This window comes from Mustela nivalis, assembly GCF_964662115.1.
Source record: "Mustela nivalis genome assembly, chromosome: 4".
Lineage (NCBI taxonomy): Eukaryota > Metazoa > Chordata > Mammalia > Carnivora > Mustelidae > Mustela > Mustela nivalis.
Window position 1 is genome coordinate 63,682,016 of NC_139023.1, and position 1,203 is coordinate 63,683,218.

Below are 1,203 nucleotides of genomic sequence, written 5' to 3' on the forward strand. Positions count from 1 at the left end.
CAGGACCACTCCACCCATTCCTTAGTCACTCAACAAACATTCGCCAGGCACCCTCTTTCCCTGCTGACCCCACCCGTCAAGAGTGTGGGCTGGGGGAGGGCTTCAGACAGGAAGTCGTGCCCGCACAATTTCTGGGGAACTGAGCAGCGCAGAAGGGTGGGGTGGGGTGCGGGGAGAGGCAGGGCTTGCCATCCTTCCAACCCGTCAAGGGTGTGGGCTGGGGGAGGGCTTCAGACAGGGAACTGAGCAGCGCACGGGGTGTGTGTGTGGGGGGGGGGGGGTTGCGGGGAGAGGCAGGGCTTGCCATCCTTCCCACCCGTCAAGGGTGTGAGCTGGGGGAGCGCTTCAGGCAGGAAGTCGTGCCCGCACAATTTCTGGAGAACTGAGCAGCGCACGGGGTGGGCGGGGTTCGGGAAGGGGCAGGGCTTGCTATCCATCCCACCCTCTGAGTCAATACCAGGCTGGGCCTTATAAAGCTCCAAGAAGCTGCCCTGGGAAAGTTTCCTCTGTCGTGCCAGCTCCCAGAAGGAAGGTGGGTCCAAGTCTAGCACCATGACCGAACTGGAGACAGCCATGGGCATGATCATTGACGTCTTTGCCCGCTACGCGGGTGTGGAGGGCAGCAAGCAGAGCCTGACCAAGGGGGAGCTGAAGGTGCTTATGGAGAAGGAGCTCCCGGGCTTCCTGCAGGTGAGGGTGCCGAGCCTGGGGCGGGGAGGGTCAGGGAGGACGGTGGGCTGGTGGGCAGAGAAAGGAGGGCAGAAGAGGGCCAAGGGGCTGCAGAAGGAGCAGCTGGAAGGCAAGACCACCCCCCAAGGAGTAGATCTGTTGCCCTCGGAACTGAGGTCTCTAGGAGCAGGGAGCTGGAGTAGCCAGCTCAGTCCCTGACACATGAAGTTAGAGCCACCAGGATTCTTGCTCAGCAGGGCCCCAAGTGGCAGAGCTAGGGGTGGGGGGTGGTTTGCAAACCTGAACCTGAGCAGTAGGGATGGTGAGGCTGGGTTTGCTGCTCCCTCACCGCTGCACCCCTCCGAGGCTGCAGGCCATGAACACCCCCGGCTCTCCTGTCTGCTCGGCTGTGTCCTCCCAGCATCCCTCCCCCCCCCCAAGTGGTGTTAGCAGGGCTGACAGGGGTACAGATGGGAGGAGGTCCCACCTGGCACTTATCTGCCTGGAGCCCCTGGACCTGGATCTGCCCAAGGG

General features: G+C 62.8%; 1 protein-coding gene across 1 annotated transcript in view; it reads left to right on the plus strand.

Annotated features, from left to right (window-relative positions):
* Window positions 1-313: 313 nt before the first annotated feature.
* The window catches only part of S100P (S100 calcium binding protein P), a 3,143-nt gene continuing 2,253 nt past the window's right edge, over window positions 314-1,203 (plus strand). The window contains 1 exon segment of the mRNA XM_082727545.1: window positions 314-690. Within this exon segment, the coding sequence (XP_082583671.1) occupies window positions 553-690 (138 nt within the window). The 5' untranslated portion in view covers window positions 314-552.